General features: G+C 59.6%; 9 protein-coding genes across 9 annotated transcripts; 4 read left to right on the forward strand and 5 right to left on the reverse strand.

Annotated features, from left to right (window-relative positions):
- Positions 1-93: 93 nt before the first annotated feature.
- On the reverse strand, positions 94-1,507 carry MYCTH_2136659 (uncharacterized protein). The gene is made up of 2 exons (XM_003658794.1): positions 1,245-1,507; positions 94-1,145 (listed from the first exon to the last, which is right to left on the reverse strand). Exons 1-2 carry the CDS (start codon positions 1,368-1,370, stop codon positions 453-455), a joined length of 819 nt encoding a protein of 272 aa, XP_003658842.1. The 5' UTR covers positions 1,371-1,507; the 3' UTR covers positions 94-452.
- Positions 1,508-1,993: 486 nt separating this feature from the next.
- Positions 1,994-6,750, forward strand: MYCTH_2295145 (uncharacterized protein). Its single transcript, XM_003658795.1, has 4 exons — positions 1,994-2,239; positions 2,302-2,971; positions 3,021-4,667; positions 4,725-6,750. The coding sequence occupies exons 1-4, from the start codon at positions 2,138-2,140 to the stop codon at positions 6,647-6,649; spliced, it is 4,344 nt and encodes a 1,447-aa protein (XP_003658843.1). The 5' UTR covers positions 1,994-2,137; the 3' UTR covers positions 6,650-6,750.
- Positions 6,751-6,787: 37 nt separating this feature from the next.
- MYCTH_2313457 (uncharacterized protein) lies at positions 6,788-8,931 on the reverse strand. Its single transcript, XM_003658796.1, has 4 exons — positions 8,654-8,931; positions 8,508-8,592; positions 8,151-8,425; positions 6,788-8,054 (listed from the first exon to the last, which is right to left on the reverse strand). Exons 1-4 carry the CDS (start codon positions 8,663-8,665, stop codon positions 7,284-7,286), a joined length of 1,143 nt encoding a protein of 380 aa, XP_003658844.1. The 5' UTR covers positions 8,666-8,931; the 3' UTR covers positions 6,788-7,283.
- Positions 8,932-9,510: 579 nt separating this feature from the next.
- On the forward strand, positions 9,511-12,265 carry MYCTH_2295152 (uncharacterized protein). Its single transcript, XM_003658797.1, has 4 exons — positions 9,511-9,796; positions 10,132-11,590; positions 11,665-11,835; positions 11,945-12,265. The coding sequence occupies exons 1-4, from the start codon at positions 9,705-9,707 to the stop codon at positions 12,182-12,184; spliced, it is 1,962 nt and encodes a 653-aa protein (XP_003658845.1). The 5' UTR covers positions 9,511-9,704; the 3' UTR covers positions 12,185-12,265.
- MYCTH_2295153 (uncharacterized protein) lies at positions 12,266-13,523 on the reverse strand. Its single transcript, XM_003658798.1, has one exon. It carries the CDS (start codon positions 13,438-13,440, stop codon positions 12,346-12,348), a length of 1,095 nt encoding a protein of 364 aa, XP_003658846.1. The 5' UTR covers positions 13,441-13,523; the 3' UTR covers positions 12,266-12,345.
- A 1,308-nt stretch (positions 13,524-14,831) lies between these two features.
- Positions 14,832-15,572, forward strand: MYCTH_2295154 (uncharacterized protein). The gene has a single exon (XM_003658799.1). It carries the CDS (start codon positions 14,956-14,958, stop codon positions 15,547-15,549), a length of 594 nt encoding a protein of 197 aa, XP_003658847.1. The 5' UTR covers positions 14,832-14,955; the 3' UTR covers positions 15,550-15,572.
- A 1,585-nt stretch (positions 15,573-17,157) lies between these two features.
- MYCTH_2295155 (uncharacterized protein) lies at positions 17,158-18,750 on the reverse strand. The gene is made up of 2 exons (XM_003658800.1): positions 18,419-18,750; positions 17,158-18,322 (listed from the first exon to the last, which is right to left on the reverse strand). Exons 1-2 carry the CDS (start codon positions 18,611-18,613, stop codon positions 17,252-17,254), a joined length of 1,266 nt encoding a protein of 421 aa, XP_003658848.1. The 5' UTR covers positions 18,614-18,750; the 3' UTR covers positions 17,158-17,251.
- A 292-nt stretch (positions 18,751-19,042) lies between these two features.
- Positions 19,043-20,801, forward strand: MYCTH_2295158 (uncharacterized protein). The gene is made up of 2 exons (XM_003658801.1): positions 19,043-19,871; positions 19,952-20,801. Exons 1-2 carry the CDS (start codon positions 19,367-19,369, stop codon positions 20,512-20,514), a joined length of 1,068 nt encoding a protein of 355 aa, XP_003658849.1. The 5' UTR covers positions 19,043-19,366; the 3' UTR covers positions 20,515-20,801.
- Positions 20,802-20,904: 103 nt separating this feature from the next.
- On the reverse strand, positions 20,905-21,932 carry MYCTH_2087774 (uncharacterized protein). Its single transcript, XM_003658802.1, has 3 exons — positions 21,772-21,932; positions 21,462-21,714; positions 20,905-21,386 (listed from the first exon to the last, which is right to left on the reverse strand). Exons 1-3 carry the CDS (start codon positions 21,775-21,777, stop codon positions 21,088-21,090), a joined length of 558 nt encoding a protein of 185 aa, XP_003658850.1. The 5' UTR covers positions 21,778-21,932; the 3' UTR covers positions 20,905-21,087.
- Positions 21,933-21,967: the final 35 nt, after the last annotated feature.

Genomic DNA, 21,967 nt, shown 5'->3' on the forward strand with positions numbered 1-21,967 from the left:
TTCTCTTGTTTCTTTCTTTGGCACATATTTATCAATGGTTTGGATTCAAGAACATAATAATACTTGTCATCGCCGACCCCATCGTGGGCCATACAAGTTTGGGTGCTGAATGGAAGATGAGACCCGCGAAGTCCCCTTCCGTTTGACGAAACAGGCCCCATTAAGTCGTTCTCCGAAGAAATATAATGTTGAGCAGAAAACTATCCGACTTCACGCTAGGAATCCGTACAATCCTAAGATACGGTAACCATGACCGAAGTCGAAAAGAGACGTCATGAAAAGCAATAGCAATATGCAGCCAGCATTGGCATGAACGGTAAATGGTAGGTCATTTCGCGTTGTCTCTAAACCCGCAGCATCGTGATCCCGCTATTTGTACATAAACTCCCTTCTAGCTACCCCGAGACTTAACTTCGCTGGAGCCAACTCGTCGCCCGAAGTGGGCCAAGAAGCTAAGCGTCCACCTCCATCACATCACCGCTCTGCTCCGTCAGCTCATGCACGGTCACAAACTTGCTCAAATCCTCCTTGTGGATGATCTTCTCGTCGAGCACAGCCGTGGTGCCCTTGGGGAAGGCGTAGCTCTTGAGCTTCTGCGCGCGCTCGTTGGGCTTGATGTAGTTGCGCCGCAGCGTTGTCTTCTCGGCCGTGATGATGGCCACGTCCACGTTGCTGCCGGACCCCAGATCGTTCCAGATACCCGCCTCGATCGCGTCGGCGCACAGCTTGACCGCCTCCTCTTGTGTCAGGCTAGGCTTCCACTGCGTCTCGAACACCGCCATGGCCGCGAGCGAGCCCGAGCCCATCGTCACGTAGGGGAGCTTGTCGGTCGAGCCGTGCGCGTGCACGGTAAAGAGATGCGTGCCGGTTGGGTCGACGCCCGCGACGACCAGGTAGGCACCAATGTACCCTTGGTAGCGGAACAGGTGCTGCTTGAGCATCGTCATGGCGGTGACCACGCGGGGCTTGCGGCCCGTCGAGAGGGCGTGCAACTCCAGGTTTGAGCTGATCAGGCTGGTCGTAAACTCGGTGTCGGCGGCCGTGCCGGCGCCGGCGCACCAGATGTTGGGCGCAATGTAGTGCAGCTTCTCGCAGTTCTTGTCGGCAACGATCGGGCCTGATGTTGCTCGTGTGTCGGCCGCGATCTAGACAACAGTTTCGGGTCAGCGGGGGAGGTGTTTCTTCTTCTTCTTCTTCTTTTTTTTTTTTTTTTTGCACCATCATGCCGGATAATATCAACCCACCACTACGCCACCGTCGTATATGCAACCGACAATGGTTGTTCCTGTGCTGGTGGCCTTGGGCAGCGGTACGCCCCGCGCGTGGAGCGCCGCATTGCGGTTGTAGTTTGAGAAATCGAAGCCGGGCATCCTGGCGGTTGAGCTGCCTTAATCAAGGCAGGGGGTTTGATCTGAACCTGGGATAGTAGATTGTCCAGATTTTTGTCTTCGTCGGTAAGGGCAACTCGTTGGCGGGGATTCGTGTGGTAGGTGGTGGGTGGTTGGCCGTTGTTGGCGGGAGCTGATGACGAGGCTAAGGTTGCCTTCCCGCCGCCCACAGGCGAGGCACAGGGCGGTCGTGCTATCCTTCCCCCCCCCCACAAGTGGACGCGCCAAGGAGATGCTGCCTGACTCCACTGGCGCTGGGCCACAGGGGAGGATTGAAGCTGGCCCAAGCTCTTCCACACGTGATGAAAGCTAGCCAAAACGGGCAGCATTTGAAGATGCGCAAGGGTGTTTGCCGCTGGGCTGCACCGCGAGAGCAACGGCAGGCAAAAAAATCATGGGTCGCGTTCTGAAAGCTGTTGACGGACATTTGAATCCCGCCCAACGACAACACCAAGACTAAACAAACACCTTACGCTCCTAGCGACGGACAAGTAGCACTCCGCAAACTGAATCTTATTTGGACGACCCTCACTCGACAAAGTCTCGAGTGGTCTAGAGCAGATCGATTTCGGAATTGCTCCTTTGCATGCTTTGCACTTTCACGACCCTTCCCGCTGGCAACCGACTTGCGCGTGCCGAACGCCGAACGAAACCCTGCATTCCGGCTTGCCATTACCTTCCGCCAATGATTAGACCCGACCTCTGAAGGTCGCGGCCTCTCCCCGAAAGAGGCGATAACTACGGTAACCATGGCCTTCGGCTTCGGAGGCTCCTCCAACACCATGTTGGGTGCTTCTGCTGGCGGGGCGGGAGTGACGCAGGGCAATGACCTCGAGGTCATCCAAACAGAGGTACTGCAGACGTCTTGTCGCATCTTAATTCGTGATTTTGGCACTGATAGTCGCAACCGCAGAGTCTCGGATTTCTGTCCATTGCCGGCGATGCCAAAGTCCAGCTGACCTCGAAATGGTCCCCCGCGCCTGCGCCGACAGCATCCCTCCTGAGCATTGCATCCCGCAAAGGATTGGTCGCTGCTGCGGGCCCGGATGCCGTTCACATTGCCACGACAGAGTCTGTTCGGAAAGCCTTTGAGGGTGAGAAGAACGGCGACAGTGAAGTGCGGTCGTTTACTCCCCAGGCCAAAGTGCCGTTTCCGATTCGCATCTCTCAGCTCGCTTTTACCGCTGATGAGCAATACCTGGTTCTCTCCGCCGAGTCAGGTGGGGGTCTCGCAGTATACGATGTCCAGGCGCTCACGCAGGGTGCTACCCAGCCCGCATTCGAGATCAGCACAAACGGCGAGACTCTGCGAGCTCTGATCCCGAACCCAATGCCTGAATCAGCCAACTTCTGCGCAATCGTGACGAACAACGGTAACCTATTCATGGCGAATCTCGCAGAACGCCAGCTGGTATCGGGTTCAAACGGGCCAACGCTGCGCTCTCAGGTAAGCAGCGCAGCGTGGAGCACCAAGGGGAAGCAGCTGGTTGCCGGCATGGCAGATGGATCCATCTATCAAATGACGCCAGATGGTGCAGAGAAAGCTCACATCCCCAAGCCTCCAAACCTGGGGGACTATCATGGTACGTCTTGTTCATCTGTTGCTCCTTTCTCCTATGCTGACTCCTCCAGTTGCCTTGGTTTCCTGGCTTGAGAACCATGTTTTCCTGGTCGTCCATAACCCGACGAATGGCCAAGATCCATCCGTCTTCCACCTCATCACCCGGCAACAGCCACCCGGTGGCACTCCTAGTTTCACGTTCCAGAAACTCGCCGACCCCGTCGAGCCGTTTGTGTCCGACAAGGTTCCCCACCACACCGTCCTGAGGCTCAAGGATTTCCCTCCGAATCTCCAGGATCTACTCTTGGTTTCTTCGACCGCCACCGAGAGTGTTGGCCTATTGTCACGGTCCAAAACACCCTTGGCGACGGATAAACCTGCCGAATCCATCACAAATGTCTTCACAACGACAGAGCTCGCGGACGATTCGAAGCGAGCGCAGCTGCCCATGAGTGAGGACTTGACTGAGACTTATCCAATTGGAGCCGCGCTTGACCTGTCCAGCAAGAACAAGGTCTACAAACCAATTCCGGCTGACGAAATTGAGTTCTCTCCTGGTCCCTTGCCTGGTTTATGGTTGCTCAACAACGAAGGAGTCTTATCGGCATGGTGGATTGTGTACAGCGAGTCCATCCGCGGAGGTACAACATATCCAGGGATCGCCTCTGCCGATGCCGCTCCGTCGGTTTTCGCGGCGCCAGCCCCAGCCTCCACCGCCCCCTCGGCTTTCGCGTCTCCCGCTAGCAAAGCTCCGACATTCGGCTCACCGTCTTCCGTCACGCCGGCATTTGGGGGTCCATCGGCGCTCGGGGCAAAGCCATCTCCGTGGTCGACGGCTGCGAGCTCGTCTACGGCCCCAGCGTTTGGTTCCAGTTCCTTTGGCAGCTCAGCATTTGGAAACAAACCAGCAGCTCCCGCCTTTGGCCAACCTTCGGGCCTTGCTTTGGGCCAGAAGGTATCTCCTTGGGCAACCGGGTCGACGAGTGGTGCCACACCAGCCTTCGGGCAAAGTGGGTTCTCCAGCGCCGGGGCAAGCGCTGGTAAGATCTTCGGCAGCGCTGCGCCCGCAAGTGGTGGGTTTGCAAACTTTGCAAGCAAGGGCGGCTTTGCAGGGTTAGCCAGTGCTTCTGGCGGGTCGAGTATCTTCGGGTCCAAGCCCGGCGCTCCCTTGACATCGAGCGCGCCAGAAGTCTCTATGGATACTGATACAGCCTTCCCACCCCCGGCTGCTAAAACCGACAAGCCCGCATTTGGAGCATCGCCATTTGTTCTAGGAACCACGTTCAAGGCGGATAAGTCGACAGCCGATGACAACGATAAGCCGAAGGAGGATGGAAAGTCCTTGTTCGGAAGCGGTTTCGGCCTTTCCCTCGATGATGCGGCCAAGAAGCCAGCTGCCCCCGAATCGAAAGACATGGATATGGAAAGCACCACACCGCCTCCGGTCGAAGAGAAGCCCAAGTCGATCTTCAGCCAAGAGTCGACAACCCCCACCACCACACCAGCTCCCCAAAGGGTTGACTTCAAGAGCACAACACCGGCAAGCGGACCTGGCCTCTTTGGCTCCAAACCCACTTCTGCTAGCAGTCTGAGCAACATTTTCGGGGCCCCTAAGCCCGCCGCTTCGATCTTCGGCACGCCAAAGGTCAAGCAGGAAGAGGGGGACAAGGCAGATCTGTCAAAGATACCGGAAGCCCCCCTCCCGCCCGACACTACTAGTAAGGCGGTCTTTGATCTGAGTTCGTCGTCGGGATCGGAATACTCACCAACAATAGTTTCCAAGCCGCCGGCTAAAACAGAGGACGCCCCTCTACCGCCCGACTTCCTGGGCAAACCTGTAAAGAAGGAGCCGATATCGGAAGCTGCGCCATTGCCTCCAGATTCTGCATTCACTAAATCGAAACCCGAGGCAAAAGAAGAAAAACCTTCAACAACACCACCCGAAGAGGCTCCGTTGCCACCGGACTTTCTCGCCAAACCGCCGGCGAAAGAAGCGCCTACTTTGCCTTCTGTTCCCGACAGCACTAGTGAGGGTCCGTCTGAGGAAGAGCAGGAGGAAGAGGAAGGTGAAGAAGGTGAGGAGGGTGAGGAGGGCGAGGAGGGCGAGGAGGAGGAGTATGAATCGGAAGCTGCCAGTGAGGGAAGTGGCATCGATGTTGCCAAGGATCTCAGCCCGACGACTGGCTTCAGTCGGCAAACGCCCGGGGTGACACCACAAAGCTCGTTTGGTGGAATGGCAGGAAGTGCCTTCTCAACGATCTCACGCACCGAAGCGGACCAGTCGCGACCCCTCTTCGGCGACATCAGCAAAAACGCGCCTCCTTTATTTCCAAAGCCGGCCCCCCTTCTACAAAGCCCTCGGTCGCCTAGCCCGGTGCGAGGACCTCAGCGCAGCAATCTTCTCAGGCCTAGCGAACCGGGCCGGTCTCTCAGCGCTCCCGGGGTAGCATCACAGCTGCTGGGCAAAAAGACACTACCCGCACAGTCTGCCCTTGGCTACAGCGCCGGTCAACGGGCTCAAGTGGACCCAAATGTGCAAGCGCAGCGCAAGCTTGCGGAGAAAAAGCGGGCTGAGGAGCAGGTACTCGTCGACCCAGAAGACCAAGGTATCCAGCAGATCTTGCAATCGAAGCTCGAGCCGACGCTACAAATGCACGAGTTCTTTGCCGTCCGGTCGAAAATAGAGCCGCTGAACCCGGGGCGGGAAGAAGTGCCCGGTGCTTGCGAGACGCTCTGGAGAGACATCAATCGTATGATTGACATCCTAGGCTTGAATTCGCGGTCACTGCAGTCGTTTATCCTGGGCCATAGCACACAGTTCAAGGAGGGCGGCCGGACAAAGGAAGATCTGGAGAACATGGACGACTGGGTGCTGGTCGAAGCCAGCGAGCTCGGCGCTGTCCTCGACGACGAGATGGCGCGTTGCGCAAAGGGCCGAATACAAGACGTCCAAGCCGCCGAGGACGCCATCAAGGGCTTCGCCAGAGACCTCGCCAAGCTTCGCGCAAAGGAGGAAGACATGCGCAAGATTATCAGCACACACATCGACCCAGACCAGCTCGCCGTCGCCAAGTCCCTGCCCCTCAGCGCCGAACAGGCCACGCAGCAAAACGAACTGCGCCGCTCCTATGCCACCTTCACTCGGCTCCTTGCCGAGACGGAAGAGGCCCTGACGATGCTCCGCACACGCATCGCCTCCGCAGGCGGCGCCTCCGGCAAGACGCCCGTGCCCACGGTCGATGCTATTATACGCACCATCAACCGCATGACCAGCATGGTGGAGAAGCGCAGTGGCGACATTGACGTGCTCGAGAGCCAGATGCGCCGGCTTCGCTTGGGATCTGTCGGCCCGGGCAACGGCACCCCCGGCCCCCGGAGCCGCGAAGGCTCGCCGTTCGCCACGCCCCAGCAGCAGCGTAGGTCGCTCCTCCTGTCGTCGCCGGAGAAGGACGGCAGCGCCAGCAGTAGGCTGAGAGAGTCGATGGCGAGCTCGGTGGCGTCGTATGGCGGGCGGGGTGGCACACCCCTCTCGTCGTCCGTGTCGTCGCTGTCGTCGCCGAGGAAGAAGCTAAGCATGTACACCGCCGAAGAGAAGAGGGAGCTGAGGGCGAGGCAGGCCAATCGGAGAGGGGCGCTGCAGATGCTGAGGAATAGTTTGGCAAAGGCCGGACCGAACGTATCGAGGTTGAGGGACGATTGAATGAAGGAGAGGAGAATGGGCTGGGGCCAGAGGGTTTGATGATTGATAGGGGCAGGTTCGCATAACACTGCCGGGAGAGTGTGATGAGGTTGGTATTGCGGTGGAAATTAATTGATAGATAGCGTTGGGTTGGACGGGATCAAGACTGAAGCTGTGTGTATATCTTGGCTGTACTAGTATGACAGGCGACGCTATCGCGGAATGAATAAAACCCGAACCACCAACCGTGACGACGTTTTCGACGGAGAAATGCGCATCGTATATAGCAATCTCTCGCGGGTGCTCGTACTGTGTCATCCGTTAGGACCGTCGGAAGTAGTGTACGCCTCCCTTGCTCGACTCCTTTCTCGAGAGCTTCTTCCGGTCTTCAGAAGCACATGATGTGCACGCGTAAGGAAATGGGTCGCGTGCTACAGATCGCTGTACATTGGTAGTTCGAACCGCCCAACACCCCGACACCCAGCTTGTATGCTACTAGACCAAAAACAAATCCTTGGGGATACATTTTTTACACCGTAGAGCACAGATTCCAGGATACCCGTATATTAATTCCACGCACCAAACCGCCCTCCGACCAACGACCTGTGTCGGCGAGAGTTCTGCTCCAGTCTTTCTCAGACTTCAGAATCTCCCTTCAATCGTCATCCCACTCGTCATTCCTGACGCCGCTCGGCATCCCGTTGGCGTCGGTGTGCAGCTCCTTGCCCTTTTTTTGCTGCGACGCCGAGGACCCGGGCGCAGCAGCGCCCGCCGGGTCCTCGTCGTCCTCCTCGTCCAGCGCCCGCGCGAGCTCGTCCGGATCGCGCATCTTGGCGTCCGGGTCGAGGGAGGCGGTCACGCCGTGCTCTTCGTCGTTGTCGTCGTCGTCGTCGTCGTCGTCAGCCAACGCCCTGCCGCGCTCGCGTTCGTGCTCCAGCACGCCCTCGTCGGCGCTGATAGAGATGCCGCGGGATCCCCACTTGGGCCGCACGCTGCCGCCGCCGTGGACGTGGTGGTGGTTGAAGGCGTTCTCCTCGTCGTCGTCGTTGGCGTCGGCGCCGTCAATGTCGCGCGCGAAGCGCTTGCTGCCGAAGATGCGGCGCAGCAGCCAGCCGCGGGACAGGTCGTCGGCGTCGACGACGCCGCCGTTGCGGAGCTTGACGCGCTGGCGCGACCAGTAGACCCAGGCGAAGTCGAGGTAGAGGGCGGTCTGGACGACGCCGAAGATGACCGAGATGGGGTTCGGCTTCCTCATGTTGGTGTCGAGCTCCTTGAGGATCCAGTTGATCAGGTAGAGGCCGCGGTAGGAGCCCAGGAAGACGATGTAGAAGGAGGTGATGACGGTGGGGACGGTCGTCTGGCGGAGCAGCAGGAGCTGCGGGAGGACGCAGACGGACTCGAGGACTTGGGAGAAGACCCAGAGCCACTGTTGGCCGGTTTCACCGGGGGAGGTTAGCGAGAGAAGGAAAGGGTAGGGGGAGGGGAGGTTGTAGCAGAAGGGGGGGGCCGGTTTGCACGTTACCTCTCGGAAACCCCACATCCTGCTCGGGTCAAAAATGAGCATGATGAAGGGGGACAGGAACAGGGACCCGGTCAGGATCAGGGCGCTGAGCTTCCAGGCCACCTCGCGCTCGCGGGTTCGCGGGTAGACGAAGCGCATGATTGCGATTGTGTAGAAGGACGAGAGCAGGTAGAAGACCTTGAAGAAGTAGTTCCACGCGAACGATTCTTCGAAGAGGTCTGTGTAGCGGGTGACGAAGACGAGGGCGTAGAAGAGCTGCGTCAGGAGAGAGACGCCTGCGGGGACACAGCAAGGGCCGGCCTCGTCAGCAAAAGGAACTCCAGAGCAAGCGGATGCAGTTCGGGCGGGGAGACGGACCCTCGGAGCTTCTGTTTCGGTGGATGGAGAACACGAGGATGCATTTCGCGGTAATGTGCGACAGGTCGGCCGCTATCCTAAAGATCTAAGCAGTCGTGTCAGTCGGCGCCTGGGTCGCGTAGCGTTTCCTAGAGGAAGCAACGTACGGTCCACGCCATCTTGCGGGGGAGCCAGCACTTTGGCCAAAGCTATCCGGTGCCGATGTGTTAGGCGCGAAAAGTATCTCGAGTATCGGGGCGGGTGGTTTATGATTGCATCACTCGAGGCGCCCGCCCGCTAGAGACAAGCTGAAACGAAGAATTCCGCTGAATCTCGATTATTTAGATAACGATCGCGGTTTTGGGAGGCTTTTTAGTACTGGAATTTTGGTGTTATAGATGGCGGAGAAACGGGAGGTCTGCGTGGGTGGTTGCTTGTGTGTTGCGCGTCCAAGAGCTTGGGCAGATCAGTTACACCGGAGCGACTCCCTAACATGGAATTACTGGTTGCGTAACAGGGAACGAGATGAGACATGTCAGCCCAGCTGGAACAGGGGTTCCATTTGCTCTTGTGCCGCCAACCGGAGGCGGCAACGACAGATAGTTGCCCAGGGTTAGGGTAAGTTGATGACGCTTATTACTGTGCTGACTTTGTCGTTGCCGTAGTGTTCCCACGGCACTTGGTGTAATTTTCATCTTCGCCCGTCTATTAGAGAGCCGTTCGACATTGGCTACCCGTCTTGCCTACTCCGTATGGGGTATGGAATAAAGTGGGCTGATGCGCACCCGAGCGTCACAGTTACTACGGAGTACTACGCTGCAAAAAAGTAGTCCGTACACTACGGATCTCTAAACGCAGTAGTGGAACTTACCCCAAGTTAATTGGCGGGGTGTGGGGCGGCAGCGATCCCTGGACCGTCGCGTCTCGGCTCCCCAAAGCGCGTCACCATCACCGATAAGCTGGTTGCAGTTGGAGCGTGGAGCGAGATGCTTGCCGATTGAGGTCAATCGAGGTCTTAACACATCTCCATACGTCCGAGTCCAGGAATAATGGCGACAAGTATGGTCATTCCGCCCCGATTCGTTGAGAAGAACACTTAAACTCACACTGCCCAGGACAGGAACGCATGCGCGATCGCATGCGCGGGGCAGGGTGAGGCGGCCCAACAATCAGCCGCAATGATAATAACCCCCCGTTGACCGCAGAGCAGGAGACACAATGTTGGAGATATCGATTTCGGTTTCATCATTCCCGTCGCTGAAGAGCCCGCGGCAGAGATTGCTGAAGAACCCGAAGAGCAACAGCCCGAGATCGAACCATCTCCGCCGCCGCCGCCGCCGCCGCCTGCTCCGGCGACACGACCGCCCCCCAACACCTCTGCGAAGCGCAAACATCTCGATGGAGAGACGTCCCACGTGAGCCCAGTCCGGACAGCAGCGCCCCCATCCAGCAGCCACGATGTCTACAGCATTCCCGACGCCAGCACTGAAGCAGGCGAAACCACCGCCACCCACCTGCCGCCATCCACCACTACCCGACCATCACCGCCGCCACAACAAGCACAGCCGAATCAGACCGCGGAAGGTGCCCATGAAGATTACCCCATGGCCGACGCCCCTCCGCTCCCTTCGAGCATCACCAGCACACAGCAGCAGCAGCAGCAGCAGCGCCAACGAGGCCCGCTGTCAAGCATAATCTCCGCCACGAAACGCCTCTCTTTCGACCCCTCCCCGTCCCCTCCTCCGCCAGAGCGAACCACACCTACCGCCCGAAGGCAGACCCGGCAGACCCATCAACAGCAACAACAGCAATTTCCCGAGGAGATGGAGGTCACCGAAAGCCCCGCCGACGCCCCGGGCAGCGGCCGGCGGCGCCCGCTCCGGCTGGGCGCCGGCACGCCCGTCGTGGGGTCGAGCACCCTGCTGCAGAAGGTGGTGGACCACGCGGGCGGGGAAGGGGGGGAGGACCAGTCGGAGCTGCACCCGCACCAATTGGGGAACTCGTCGCCTATCGAGAGGCGGGTGGCGACCAGGGGGAGAACGAAGGGCAGGAGAGTCGGGGTGGAGAGGAGGGCGGCTGCTGCTGCTGCTGCTACTGCTACTGCTGCTGGGGATGGTGGTGCTACTACTGATGCTGCTGTGAGCCCTAGCGCTGGGCGGGGCGCTGGGCGGTCGGCCATGCCGGGCTTTGGGGGGCTGCTCGGGAAGCCGGCACAAATTAAGCAGCCGTTGGCCAGAGGCCAGAGTTCATCCGGTCCGATGGAAGAGGAGGGGAGAGAAGAAGAGGCGGCGGCAGCGGAGGAGGATGATGAGGATGAGGAGGAGGAGGAGGAGGATAATATTGTGGAAGATTCGCTGAATCGGTCCGAGGACGGTGAGGAGCAGGGAGTTCAAGAGGAGGAGGACCAGCAAGAGGAGGGCGCGCAGGAAATCGGTGACAGGGAGGCTGCCCAGCTGTTGGGGAGAAAACGTCCCCGTCGAAGTTTGCCTGCACCCTCGCCCGAGCTGGGCTCCGGCGCAGCCGAGGAGTCACCGTTACCGAAACGGCGTCGCAGAAGAGAGGCGGACAGTCCCGCCCAGCAACAGCAACCCGTCAGGAAAGCGCGGGTAGGCAGGCCGGCCAAGCCGTCGCGACAACAGCATCCGCCGTCATCGCCTTCACAGCAGCCGGAACCCGAGACACAGGCCCAGCCGAAGCCGAGACGACAGCCCAAGGCGAAAAAGCAGCCGAGGAAACCCAGGGCCGCCGAAGACGGAGACGGAGATGGAGACGGAGACGGAGACGACGAGGGACCCTCTGGCTCCGTCGCCGTCACGGTTCAGCGCTTCCGCAAACCGCAAGGGGCTGGTGACGCTGCTGCTGAGTCCGACGACGAGCCCGGCGCGAAGGCCCTCCGCGGCGATATACCTTTTGCAAACCGGGGTGGCGTGAACGCAGTCGACGTGCTCTCCACGCTCTGCGAAGAGCTCATCGAGGCGTACATGGGCAAGCTCGAGGAGCGCGGGAGGGCGGCCGAGGACGCGGCGACCAGGAGGGAGCAGAAGACCATGTACCGGGCGCTGGAGGCGTTCCGGGAGGAGCTGAGGACCAGGCTCCTGGAGCACGTAAGCGCCGCAGCCGGCCTGCTGTTATTGGGGAGAGAGTTATAACGGTCACTAACGAGCGTGCTTCTGGCCAGACAATCGCACTAGACACCCTGCATGCGCTCCGGAAGAGGGTGCGCGCGGCGCAAAAGGAGAGGCTCGCCTTGCGGGACGAGATTCTGCGCATCCGCGCCGAGAGGGAGCAGGTGGCCCTGCGGATGGACGCGATACGGATCCGGCATGAGGCTACCAGCAAAAAGGCTTTGGTGAGTTTCGTCTCTTGTCCAGTACTTCTTCTTCTTCCTCTTCTTGTCCTTCTCTTCCTTCTCCATTTTTCCTAGAAAAGACAATCAACTGACACGGCGTGCTCCTCAGCGGCACATGTCGCTCTCGTCGGCGATGCACGACATCGACATGGCAGTGGAAAAGGGACTGGCGGCGCCCGAGCTATCCCCAGCCGAGCAGAAAAAGGCGGATCTGGCCAATCTGGAGTTGCTCATCAGCCGAGTAGCAGACCAGGCATGTACAAAAAGCGACGGTGGGGGGGCCCTAAAGCAGATCAAGGAGTTCAACGGCTTCCTTGAACGGGCCGCAGCTGTGTTAGAGCGCAGGTAGCCTCGCAGCGAAACGACATGAGGATCCCAAAAAAACAAATTCCATCTGATGCCCTGTATACCTGATACGTATGAACATCATACACATATATGACGGATGAGTTATACAGCGAATTATTCGTACACACACATGGCCGACCTCGAACCCGAAAAGAGTCTTGATTACGACGACGACTTTGGCCCGCGCCACGACGCCGCCAGTGACGCGAACTTGTCCATGATGGTCTCCTTCCCCTCGGCCTTGCGAGCTTCCCTCTCCTTGGCCTGCTCCTCCCACAGCTTCTGGATCTGCATCGCCATCTCGGCCTTGGCCCGGTGCTCCGCCCGGAGCGCCTTCTCCTCGGCCTCGCGCTCCTCGGGCGGCAGCTTCTCGAGCTTCTCCTTCCACGAAGCCAGGGTTGCGGCGCTGGGCTCGGGCACTTTCGCGGCCTCGGAGGAGGGGGCCCCGGCGGCGGCGGTATCCCCCCTGCGGCCGCCGTTGTTGTTGTTGCTGTTGCTGTTGCTGTTGTTGTTGTCGTCGTCGTCGTCAAAGAGCGGCTTGAAAGCGGGCACCTCGCGACCCTCGGCCCTCGCCTTCTCGGCCTCGCGCTCCTGGTCGAGCATGCGGTGGTAGAGCTCGTCGGCGCGCATCTGGATGTCCTCGTCCACCTCCGGGCTGCGGCCCTGGACGCTCAGGTAGCCGAGGGCCTTGAGCAGGCGGCTCTGGGCGTTGTAGCAGCGCTCGAACTTGTGCACCTCGTCGCGGCACATGGTCATGCGCGCCCGCCAGCTGCCCGACTTCATGCACCGCGACCACTCGACCTGCTCCTCGGCGCAGTTCTCCAGCGCCGCCCGCCCGATCAGGCCCCGCCGCTCCTTGAACGCCTCGATCACGTCCGTCAGCTTCTCGTTGTCCGACTTGGTCTCCGCCTCGATCTCGGCCAGCGGCCGGTACGTCTTCCAGAGGTGCGCGTACCGGCCGTCCGGGAAGAGCGACTGGGGCGGGACGCGGGGCTGTTCTTGTTGTTCTACGGCAGAGTCGGAGGCATTGGTGGTTGCATTGGTGGTTGCGGTGGTGGTGGGTGGCTGGGCGGCTTGGTCTGGTGGCTGCTGCTGTGCTTGCTGGGGAGGGGCAGCTGCTGTCTTGGAGGTTGGCGGGGCGTTGTACTTGACGGGCGACTCCCTCTCGAGAAACTCGCGCAGCTTCGGGTCCAGCCGCCGCAGCGGATCGGAGCTGCTATTATCGGAACCGCCGAACCAGCCGTCGAACCAGCCCATTGCGCTGATCGTCGTTTGGGGAAAAAAAAAGGTGGGGGGGGAATTGTCGGCTCAGATGGGTCGAATTGGGAGTCGGTCGTCGATGAAGGAGCTGCCGTTGCGATGAGAGTCGTCCGTAGAATTTAGGCGGGGAAGCGTGGCAGAACTGGTAGGTGGGTCGTGGCACCCTGCCGAGACCCGATCTTATATCTTATTAGTGTGCTCAGTGGGATTCACGAGGCGTGCCGAGGCTCTGACAGGCAGGTAGGTGCTGTACTCCGTACTCCGTACCTAATTGACGTTAGCACAGAGGGTAGCTTCGCAGGCACATTCCGCCTACCTTCCTTACTGGGGCAGGCAGCTTTACCACTGGCAGTCCTACGGAATTGAAGGTGCATCACTTTCTGCTCAAATCCTGGGCCATCGTCGAATCATCGTAGTTTATTACCGTTGCTACCGAACCTTCCACAACCGATACACACAATGATCCGATTTTCCAAAGCAACCCTACAACCAAGTCGATGCGAGGCACACAGAGTGATGGCTTCAATCCAAAAGAGTCAATATTACCACCATCCTGGAACATGATCGGGCATAGCTCACCTTTTCCAACTCTCCCTTTGCTCACATGTGGCTGGATGCTTTCACGCTCGAATTATTCCTAGGAATCAGCACAACCGCTCAGGAAGATGCTTGGGTCTCGACAGCCTCCCCCAGGAGACGCTGAGGAAGAAGAAGGAAGAAACCTGGAACTCACGGACCAGTCTCGCTTCACGCTCTGACTGGAAAGTTGTGGCGGCAGGCTCTGATGGTCGCTCGCGCGGAAGCGGGTGTGGCAGGAGTCAAGTTTCATCGCTACGGGGCTCCCGTGTCAGGATATCGCTCGGGCCCCCTTGCCTACCTCGATTTTTGCCTTTTGAGCCGCAAACCCAAGCCGGAACGTGAACGGATGCCGCTCCGGATGTGGGGACCCATGGTCTGATGCATGACCTAGCCTCGACAACCTCGTGGAGGACAGAACTCGAGCCGGTGCCGGATTCGCACCTTTGCATCGCTGTCAACTCTGGACTTAGTCCAACCCTGCCTTCTTGGAGCCATTGCGGGATGCCCTGTTTCGACCGGCGCCTGACTCGCCTGTCTATTTCCAGCACCCTTCTGGGGTGCCCCGGGAGTCAAGCATGGAGGGCCATTGAGCCCGCGGGAGCATGAACTCGAAGAGGGATCCTCAACTCCCGTGTCGCGGATCTCGTGAGAACCGTTCTGCCGCCATATATCCTCCCCCTTTCCGGTCTTCCCTCTCATCTTCTTCCCCTCCTCCTTTCCTGCCTTCCGCGATCCGAATCCCCCCGTCTCCGTGGTGGTGTCTGTCTTCTCTTCCGTCTTCATTCGCTTCGTGAACTGCAGGTCAGCGTATCTTTTTCTCTGCGATATTTTTTCTTGAACTACGAGTCCTTAGCCCAATACAATCTTTGATCAGCCCAGCCTTGGCCTGGCTTGATACATACAGACCAACCAACCACAAGGTTCCGGCGCAGGATGATTCTCTCCGCCAACGTTTCCCTCACGGTTCTGCTGGCTGCTGCCGCTCAGCATGTAGTTGCAGCTCCCCAACGGAACAGCAACGGAACCGCCCGGCAGGCCCCTAGCAACGAAGATGGCAACGGCAATGGGATTGTCCGCGTACAAACCGTTGCCAATCCGGCGCCAGCACCTTCCGCAATCCCCTCAGAGGTCCTGGCATCCCAGCAATCGAGTGCTGCGGCTGTCGCATCCGCCGTCGCCGCCGCCAACGAAGCTGCAGCAGCTTCGGGTCTAAAGGAGCTCCCTGGCTTGCAAGCCGACGAGTCTCCGGCATCGCTTCTGCCACTGCCCGCATTGGCCAATGGCGATGCCATCACTCCTCCGGCCGGAGCGGATTCGTCTACGACCGTCACCCCAGGCCCGACCGAGGTGGCATCGCAGTCGGATGTGGCCGAGACGCAGAGTCTTGAAGGAGGGCTGCGCCAGTTACCGGGACTCGGTGCGGGAGCGGCTAGCCCTAGCTCTTTAGCGCCGCTTCCGACTCCCCCCAGCGTCGACACCTCGGTAAGTCACGTCGGCCGCGTTGAAGGAATCCACCCCGTAGACTGAGACACTTTGACTTTCGGCAGGCCGAGACCGCTACATCAGGGATCGCTCAGATCATCGGGTCCTTTACAGAAGTCGTGGGCGAGACGACTGCGGAAGCTATCAGCTCTGCTACGGCGGCTACCTCCGCCGCTGGCGCCGTCGTCGCCTCCTTCACACCCGTCACAGGAGGTACAACCGCCGCGGCAGTTATCGGCTCCTTCAGTCCCATCATCACCGCCAGCCCATCCGCCGACTCAGGAGTGGCCCAGCCCACCGCCTTCGTGACTCCGGCCCAGGGCTTCGTCTTCACCAACGGCACGAGTCCCGGAAGAGGCGCCGCGCAGGCCACCGGCGGAACCTTCCTCCCGCTCCCAAGCGACGCAGCCGGCGGCTCTCTCCAGACCCTTCCGGGCCTAAACAACAGCACGGCGGGCACCGGCACCGGCATCGGCACCGGCGGCGGAATCAGCAACGGTACCATAGGCGAGGACGGCAACAATAGCGCCTCTTCCCCGAGTCTCCGACCCCTTCCCGGCCTGAGCGGCGCCGGCGACGATACGTCATCCGGCAGCAACGGCGGTAACAGCTCGCTGCAGCCCCTGCCCAACGACCCCATCGCGACCGCCACCGCCGGCCCCGCCCCCGAGGGCGAGGGCGACCTGTCGTCGTCCGCCCCGTCGGCGTCGCCAGATGCGGCGGCGGAGGCGACGGCGGCAACGGCATCGGCGCTGACGACGCTGACGACGGTTCTGGCCAACGGGGCAACCAGCACGCTGGTCACGGCCGCGGCGGCCGCGCAGACCGCCGCCGCCGGCGGAAGCCGCGAGGGGGCAGGCGTCGCTAACGCGACTGCCGGGTCCGGGGCGGAGGGACGGTTCGAGGTGATGGCGAGGGGCGGTGTCTGGATGGGTGTCGTGGTGGGTGCTGCCCTCGGGATGATGCCGATTCTGATGGCATAGATTTCTCGCCAAACTATATTGCACTGTACTCACGACCTGCTGTTCCCTGGCTCTCACTTTTTTCTACTACTCCTCTCTCGTTTCCAGTTTCGGACGTGGCGGTTCGACTGTTCGTTCGCCTCTTGGGTATGTAGAGCTACGGTCCGTGGCCGAGCTCCTTTTTTTTTTTTTTTTTTGGGGGGGGGGGGGGCCGTTGTCTGGGACGATGTTTCGATTTGAATACAAAGCCAGCGCTGGCTAGGTCTACACTCTGTAAGCTCCCTGCTCTGGACGGGGGGCTCCGCCTGATCTCCGAGCTGGTAACGCTGGCTCAGGAATAGATCCCGTTGTGGTGTGGTTCGAAGCGTCCAGAGGGGTAGAAACAGGCCTTCGTAGCCGAAAGGTATCGGGGTGCGAATTGTAATGTATACCCGGACGGCCGCACAAAGTAACCTGACAACTCATCCACTTCTCGCGGGTGACCTTTTGCGACAGAGAGTTAGAACAGGATATGATCGATGGCGTCTCAACGGGTCTCTCGTCCAAAGCCGGGACGACTTGGTTTGCACAGTACGGGGTTAGACCTCGTTGATACATTGCTCGTCGCTGCTCGTCGCTCCCCTGGGATCTTAAACCCTCCCCCCTCCCCTAGCGTCTGCTGCTCTCTACCTTTTACTCTATACATGTCTTCCAGACTCGTATCTGACAAGTGGTGTTGGGGTATCGTCTGTATCTATGGGGTGGTCTTGGAAGTGACTGCTGCCACCTACCTGTGGCCCGGTCCCTCAAATCTCGGCCTTGCCCAACTTCTCCGCTAGCTCATCAACTTCTTTGTCCTTTCGCTGAGCGACAGGCTCTTGTTGCGCCTCCTCGGCCTCCTTGACAAGCTTCTCGGCCCTCTCCTCGGGCTCAACCTCCTCCTCCTCCTCCTCCTCCTCCTCTTCTTCTTCGCCCTCAGATTCCTCCTCCAGGTCACTCAGACTATCAAGACCCCACTCATCCTCGACGACAACGTCGCCGGCCTGCTTCTCCTTGCGCGCCTCGAAGAGGTCCTGGAGTGCAATGATGGACTCGTCATCCTCGGTGAACTTGTTGCCGTTGAGCTCCAGCTTCCTGAGCGCCGGCAGTGCCTCCTCCACGGCCTCGGCGAGCGCCTTGACGCCGGACGAGGTAATCTCGTTGTACTGCAACCGCAGGATCTTGAGCTTTGTGTTCTTCCCCTTCTTGAGCGCCTTGGCGAGCACCACACCGCCCTTAGCGCCCAGCAGCGAGTCGCCAACGCCCAGATCAACCAGCTCGGTCCAGCCGGGGGTGACAGCGGCCAGAGCCCTGGCACCGAGCAGCGTGAACGTATTGTCCTGCAGATCCAGGACCTCGAGCTGCGTGGCATAGCGAAGACCCTCTTTCAGCAGATGCGAGATGCCCTCCTGACGGATGCCGTTCTGCACCATCTTGACCTCCTTGACCTTGTTATGCAGCTTGAACGCCTTGGCCCACGCCGTCATGCTGCCGTTCTCGAGCCGGTTGCGACCGCAGATGACGGTTTCGAGGTCGGGTACCTGCTGCCCCGCCTTGCGCGCCGCCTCCTTCTTTGCGTGCAGCTCCGAGAGCGCATCGGCGACCAGGATGCCAGCGTGCGGGCCGAGGCCGTTGTTGTTGAGGTAGAGGTGTTGGAGGGGCACATGTTCCGCCAAAAATGCGACAAGAGGTGCTTGAGTGTTGAGGCCGAACGCGTTGTCGTTGAGGTTGACGGTGTTCAGGTTCGGAAGGTTAAGAATCGAGGTGAGGAGGGAGGAGATCGCTTCGGGAATCTCGCTGAGGAGGCGGCCGGTGAATATGTCGGCGAGATTGGCAACCTGCGGAGGTGACTTAAGTCAGTAGGCTGCAAGGCGGCATCGGCATCGGCATCGGCATCGCGGAGTTGCGGCCGGTTCCGCCGGGGCGCGACTCACCCGCAGTGACTTCTTCGTCGCAAGCACCTCGCCAAGAAGCTTGCATGCCCCGACACCCAGAGTGTTGCCGAGCAAGTGCACCTCCTCGACATCTGCCATGGCGCGGAGATCGGCAATGTGAGGCTCCAAATCCTCAGCAGTGTCCAGTTTCAGACCCCTCCCTTCGAGGGAAAAGATCTTGGTTGACGAAGCCATTGTGATTTCAAGTAAAGCGATATGCGGGAAATCTTGGCCAAGGCCCCCGTGGCTGCACGAAGTCGCGTTGCAAAGGTGAAGTCGTAGCTTGCGGGACGGGAGCGCATGAAAGTCTCGTCGACCCCTGGGGTTTGTTATTTATTGTTATGGTGGGGGAGGGGTAAACCAACAATGAGAACCCTGCAGTTTGGTCAATGGTGGCAACCTATCCGGCGACAGCCCAAAACTCCTCAGCTGGCGGGCAGTTGCTCGCCACTTGCTGATTGACCTTTTCCTTACTTAGGAGGAACATGGGTACCTAACGTTACAGTACCAAGGTACTTTGTATGTACTGTATGTACAGTACATTGGTACTTACACTAGCGATAAGGTTGGTGAACTCACACCCCTTGTCCAGGGTCACGGCGCGACGACGCCGCTATCCGCGGCGCGAATCAATGGCTTCCGCCAGCTGACCTGCAACTTCGCAAGTCGGCATTCTCGCTGATCTCTCCCAGCTTCGTGCGCCAAAGCCCGAATACCTGGGTTTAGGGTGCAATCCAGCCACACCTAGGTCTACAGGTTACTCTCTTTTTTTCGCCCCATCGAATTTCTTGGACCTCTGGGCAACTTGAAAGTCTTCTGGAAGCGAAAATCCATCAAAGACAAGCAGGACAGACAAGCAGGGCATTGATTGGCATCGGCTGCCAGCCGCGTCGAGCCTTCAATTTCCCCATCTTTTATTGTTCTTCCTGTCCTCCCAGCCTACCAACAATGACCAGGCCAGACTCGCCAATCGAGGACTCGCCGCTCTCGTCCATGGCCTCCTCCGAGGACGAGTTCCCCGACGAGGTCACCGAGGTGTTGGATGACGGGCCCCCACCCAAGCGCCTCAAGATCACCGCCCGGTCGAACACTCCCTCGGCCGTCGCGCCTGAACCCGAGGCAGAACCCGACCCTCTCGAGGGCATGTCCGATGTGTCCTCCGACACCGACGGCGATGTCCCCAGCTCCCCGGTGAACGCGCGCCAAGACGAAGATGACTTCCAGGAGCAGATCACTGTCTGCGCGTGGGAGGGTTGCAAGACTGGGGACATGGGCAACATGGACAAGCTGGTCGAGCACATCCACAACGACCACATAGAGAGCCGGCAAAAGAAGTACACCTGCGAATGGGTCGGCTGCTCGCGGAAGAGCATGCCCCACGCCAGCGGCTATGCGCTGAAGGCTCACATGAGGAGTCACACGAGGGAGAAACCTTTCTACTGTTACCTGCCTGGTGAGTAATAACCTTACCAAGCTGCCACTGCTTGCCTCTTGGCTCCGCTTGGGAGACTAACGCAACCAAAACAAAAATAGAATGCGACCGCGCGTTTACTCGATCCGACGCCCTCGCGAAGCATATGCGCACCGTCCACGAGACCGAGGCGCTCCGACCGTCCGACCCGGTGCCTAAGAGCATGCAGGCCGCGACGGGCAAGTCCAAGAACCTCAAGATCATCATCAAGACCCCGCAATCCCACGCGTCCGGCCAGGACGATGCCGTGGACGACGCCAGCCCAGGGGACGAGTCGTCGGGCGACATGTTCACCCCGCTCACTCAAGAACAGGGCTTCTCTCCCGAGGAGCTGAACATGCCGCTCGAGCGGCTGGTGAAGCTCTGCCGCCTGCAGGTGAAGTGGGCCGAGGAGGAGGGCGAGCAGCTGCGGGCCGAGTGCAAGCTGTGGGAGGACCTGTACAAGCAGGAGTGGCTGGAGAAGGAGGTGCTGCTGGACCAGGTGGTGCAGAGCGAGCAGGCATGGCAGAAGCGACAGAAGGCGCTTCTCGAGGGGGATGCCGATGTCGCGCCGGCGGGCAATGGCGAGGCCGCGCCGGCCGACGCGAGCGCAAGTCGCGAGGAGCCTGTCACGGCTGATGCCTGAGGGGGATATGGAGCCGTCTCGGAACAGGATTTAGACCCCCCCATAGTCCTCCGTCGGGGGCTCATTGATTTTGCGGACGTGGGCGTTATGGTTCGGGCGAGGAGTTGGGGAACGGGGAAAGGGGCCTGTTAGAGGGCAGGCGATGCGCTGGTTCTGATTACGGCACCGGAGGTCTGGACAGTCTTTCAAATGCAATGTTGGTCATGTTACGGTTGCGCGGAAGAGCATGGGCTACCGATCAATCCATAGGTTTTTGATTGTTTGAGAATTGCGGCCCATTGGTATTCTTACCATGGGGAACATAGGACCGTCGTCTTCACGGGCCGGAGATGGACACATCGCAGAACAGCAGGCTTACGCACCGGCGTTTATGGCATGACCACACCGGCGGGGGGGGCCGCCAACACACGGCTTCGGCCCAAACTCAACTAAGGCCCTCGCCAATCTCGACACGACCTCGTCACTACGATCACGCCCAAGCGACACCATGCATCAACATCTCTGAGCAATCAACGGATCTACCCCCTCTCCCTCCCTCGAAGACAGCCCGGACCACCTCAGAAACGAACAACATCACGACCTCTTCTTCTTCTTCTTATCCGCCTCGGCGTTCTTGAACGGCCACCCGCTCGTGCTCTTGTCCGCCCCCGTCCGCCGGCTGACTCGCCTGTTCCTGTCGCCCGCAAACAAGAGCACCCCCAGCCCGTACGCCGCCAGCACGCTGCTGGCGAGGCAGCCCAGCAGGTACGCCGTCAGCCCGCGGGTCGCGTGGTAGCGCGTGTAGGCATAAAACGCCGCGGCCGCGTGGTAGAGGGTCGTCAGCAGCACGGCGGCGGACGCGGAGGGGGTCGGGTTCGACGTGTTGTCGGGCGCTATTTTTGAGTGTGAGTGTGAGTGTGAGTGTGAGTGTGAGTGTGAGTGTGCGTTAAGGGGAGTGGGAGACGGACGGTTAGCTGGCGAGTCGAGCGGCAGGGCCCCGGAGAGGACGAGGAGGAGGCTGCCCAGGGCTAGTTGTGCGAGCCCGAGGGAGCGGGCAAAGTACTGCTCCAGAGACGCATTGGAATTGGCGACGCCGTATGGCGCCCCTTGCGCAGGGCCGTCGGCCCGGAGGAGGGTGCTGATGAGTGAGGGCCAGACGATGAGCGTCGTGGCCTGGATCGCTAGCCAGGCCAGACTGGCCGCGCTGTATGTTGACACGGACTGGAAGATCAGCATACGCAGCAGAAGGAAGGAGGGAGTAATGATAAGGTAACTTACGTCCATTGCCCTGCCGTGACGGAAGCAATCCAGGTGCAAAGATCAATAAATGGGTTCTTGAACTACAAAGGATTTATTTATGTATTGTCGTCAAACGGTTGAAAGATTGAACCTCCCGTAACCATTTTCATACCCACATCGATAAACGTAGATGAAATCATGTCAACCCTTAGAGACCTTACGTACATACAAGTAC

Source organism: Thermothelomyces thermophilus, chromosome 1 (genome assembly GCF_000226095.1).
Source record: "Thermothelomyces thermophilus ATCC 42464 chromosome 1, complete sequence".
NCBI classification, from domain to species: Eukaryota; Fungi; Ascomycota; class Sordariomycetes; order Sordariales; family Chaetomiaceae; genus Thermothelomyces; species Thermothelomyces thermophilus.

Excerpts from the sequence above, each read along its gene's own strand:
- MYCTH_2295145 (XM_003658795.1), top strand. The coding sequence starts at position 2,138 with ATGGCCTTCGGCTTCGGAGGCTCCTCCAACACCATGTTGGGTGCTTCT. Across the intron at positions 2,972-3,020 it reads AAACCTGGGGGACTATCATG|TTGCCTTGGTTTCCTGGCTT; the intron begins GTACGTCTTGTT and ends TGACTCCTCCAG. Across the intron at positions 4,668-4,724 it reads CCTCCCGCCCGACACTACTA|TTTCCAAGCCGCCGGCTAAA; the intron begins GTAAGGCGGTCT and ends CACCAACAATAG.
- MYCTH_2313457 (XM_003658796.1), bottom strand. Across the intron at positions 8,426-8,507 it reads CCGAAACAGAAGCTCCGAGG|GCGTCTCTCTCCTGACGCAG; the intron begins GTCCGTCTCCCC and ends GTGTCCCCGCAG. Across the intron at positions 8,055-8,150 it reads GGATGTGGGGTTTCCGAGAG|TGGCTCTGGGTCTTCTCCCA; the intron begins GTAACGTGCAAA and ends ACCGGCCAACAG.
- MYCTH_2295153 (XM_003658798.1), bottom strand. The coding sequence starts at position 13,440 with ATGGGCTGGTTCGACGGCTGGTTCGGCGGTTCCGATAATAGCAGCTCC.
- MYCTH_2136659 (XM_003658794.1), bottom strand. The coding sequence starts at position 1,370 with ATGCCCGGCTTCGATTTCTCAAACTACAACCGCAATGCGGCGCTCCAC. Across the intron at positions 1,146-1,244 it reads TATACGACGGTGGCGTAGTG|ATCGCGGCCGACACACGAGC; the intron begins GTGGGTTGATAT and ends ACTGTTGTCTAG.
- MYCTH_2295155 (XM_003658800.1), bottom strand. The coding sequence starts at position 18,613 with ATGGCTTCGTCAACCAAGATCTTTTCCCTCGAAGGGAGGGGTCTGAAA. Across the intron at positions 18,323-18,418 it reads CGACGAAGAAGTCACTGCGG|GTTGCCAATCTCGCCGACAT; the intron begins GTGAGTCGCGCC and ends TCACCTCCGCAG.
- MYCTH_2295158 (XM_003658801.1), top strand. The coding sequence starts at position 19,367 with ATGACCAGGCCAGACTCGCCAATCGAGGACTCGCCGCTCTCGTCCATG. Across the intron at positions 19,872-19,951 it reads TTTCTACTGTTACCTGCCTG|AATGCGACCGCGCGTTTACT; the intron begins GTGAGTAATAAC and ends AAACAAAAATAG.
- MYCTH_2087774 (XM_003658802.1), bottom strand. Across the intron at positions 21,387-21,461 it reads GCTCGACTCGCCAGCTAACC|CGCCCGACAACACGTCGAAC; the intron begins GTCCGTCTCCCA and ends ACTCAAAAATAG.
- MYCTH_2295154 (XM_003658799.1), top strand. The coding sequence starts at position 14,956 with ATGATTCTCTCCGCCAACGTTTCCCTCACGGTTCTGCTGGCTGCTGCC.
- MYCTH_2295152 (XM_003658797.1), top strand. The coding sequence starts at position 9,705 with ATGTTGGAGATATCGATTTCGGTTTCATCATTCCCGTCGCTGAAGAGC. Across the intron at positions 9,797-10,131 it reads CCGAAGAGCAACAGCCCGAG|ACAGCAGCAGCAGCAGCAGC; the intron begins ATCGAACCATCT and ends CATCACCAGCAC. Across the intron at positions 11,591-11,664 it reads GGACCAGGCTCCTGGAGCAC|ACAATCGCACTAGACACCCT; the intron begins GTAAGCGCCGCA and ends GCTTCTGGCCAG.